The sequence below is a fragment of the Elephantulus edwardii genome, unplaced genomic scaffold (genome assembly GCF_000299155.1).
Source record: "Elephantulus edwardii isolate Elephantulus edwardi_28Jun2011 unplaced genomic scaffold, EleEdw1.0 scaffold00606, whole genome shotgun sequence".
NCBI classification, from domain to species: Eukaryota; Metazoa; Chordata; class Mammalia; order Macroscelidea; family Macroscelididae; genus Elephantulus; species Elephantulus edwardii.
In genome coordinates, this window is record NW_006400356.1 from 66,788 (window position 1) to 68,416 (window position 1,629).

At 48.1% G+C, this 1,629-nt stretch overlaps 1 protein-coding gene across 1 annotated transcript; it reads left to right on the top strand.

Moving 5' to 3' along the window:
- On the top strand, nucleotides 1–1,559 carry LOC102851559 (spermatogenesis-associated protein 31D1-like). Its single transcript, XM_006903379.1, has 2 exons — nucleotides 1–1,459; nucleotides 1,552–1,559. Exons 1-2 carry the CDS (start codon nucleotides 1–3, stop codon nucleotides 1,557–1,559), a joined length of 1,467 nt encoding a protein of 488 aa, XP_006903441.1.
- Nucleotides 1,560–1,629: the final 70 nt, after the last annotated feature.

Genomic DNA, 1,629 nt, shown 5'->3' on the forward strand with positions numbered 1-1,629 from the left:
ATGGAAGATCCTGCTCACTCTGTGTCCCCTGTGGCTCCCAGAGTTTCTGAGAGCAAATCATCTTTCCGCCTAGCTCTCCCAGCACGGCCTTCAGAGGCCCGAAGACCAGCGCCTCTGCCTGAGGCCTCTGGATTGCTCTCCCCCAGGCTCCCATCTTGCCTGAGGTCACACTCTATTGATAGCCTGTCATCTTCAACTTCATCATGGTCAAGTGATTCTCAGCCACCAGCACCTGTTCCTTTTTTGGATTCCTCATTCCTAATACACCACGTTCCACCTCAACCCCCTGTCTCCTCCCTGCATCATACTCAGAGAGGGGATCCTGCTCTACATCTAGATCCCTCCTCGTCTGTGAACACCATCTTTGCTCTTCAGTCCACTGTGTCTGAAGATTTGGAAGCCTCACCACACTTTTCCCACACAGTGAAACACCCTGATTCACTGGCTTCTGTTTATTACACAGCTCCAAGCCCAGCTGCTTTATCAAGCCCAGATGGCACTCGAGCCCAGGGGACTTTCCAACAGAAAGAAATGAAATCCAAGACACCTAACAATCTACAGAAGAATTCTCACCCTAAGATATTTGGGGACCATGTGCAGGTGCAACTCCTCCAGATCTTCTGGGGCCTCCCCTCTCTGCACAGTGAGTCCCTGCTATCTAGTGTCCTCATCTCTGCTACCTGTTCCATAGCCTTGGTCTACTTTAATAATCACAACACAAATGGTCTCTCTGTGCAAATCCAAGAAAAAGAATTTCAATTACTTTCTCATCCTGTCACTTTTCCCATCCCTGAATTAGAGCCTCAAACTTTACCTCAACCCCAGCTTCAAATCTCTCCACCTTCTCCACTCCTGATTAAGCCTTCTGGAGAGTCTGTCCCTAGACCTCACAATGAGGCTCATTCTCCTACTCAAGAAGATATTAGTCACCTTGAGTGGCACACATTGCAAAAGCAACTGGAAGGCTTGTGGGGCATACCTGCCACTGAGCAAAAATCTCAGAAATCCTTCTGCCCACCAGCTCCCACCTTTCCCAAGCACCACCAGTGTTACAAGGCCCAAACACCTGTATCTATCAGGACTGGGAATTTTCCACTCAGTGAAGATGTAAGTAAATCATTGGAAAGACATCTTAAGAAAAGACTCATCCAACAGCGGTGGGGCCTGAACAGAAGGATTCATGAATCTTCCGCACTGATGGAGCCTCCAAAAGAATCTCCCGAGCCAGCAGTTTCAAAAAGTGCTAATGGCCTCAGCTGGATTCCGAAGTATAAGCAGAGATGCAGTGTTCATGACAGTCTTAGAGAAAGAGGTTTCTATGAGCAAAGCCTAGAATCTGCCCACTGCATGAAGGATGTGAAGAAGGCCCAACCACAGATCTCAGGGACTGCCCAGGCTGGTCATCCCGCAGGAAACCCAGATGGTAACCACATAAGACCTGGAGTGTGGAGAAACTCAGGTGAGGTAGAATCCAGACCAAATTTTAAAAGCCAACTATCTTCCACAGGAAGTGCTCCTAAATATTCCATGGTATCTAAAATTTCATGTCAGGTTATTGATGAGTTAAAGGATAAATTGGAGGCCAGGAAGATTAATCAGGCTCAGGGCCTTTCCTCTGGCGGGTGTCCT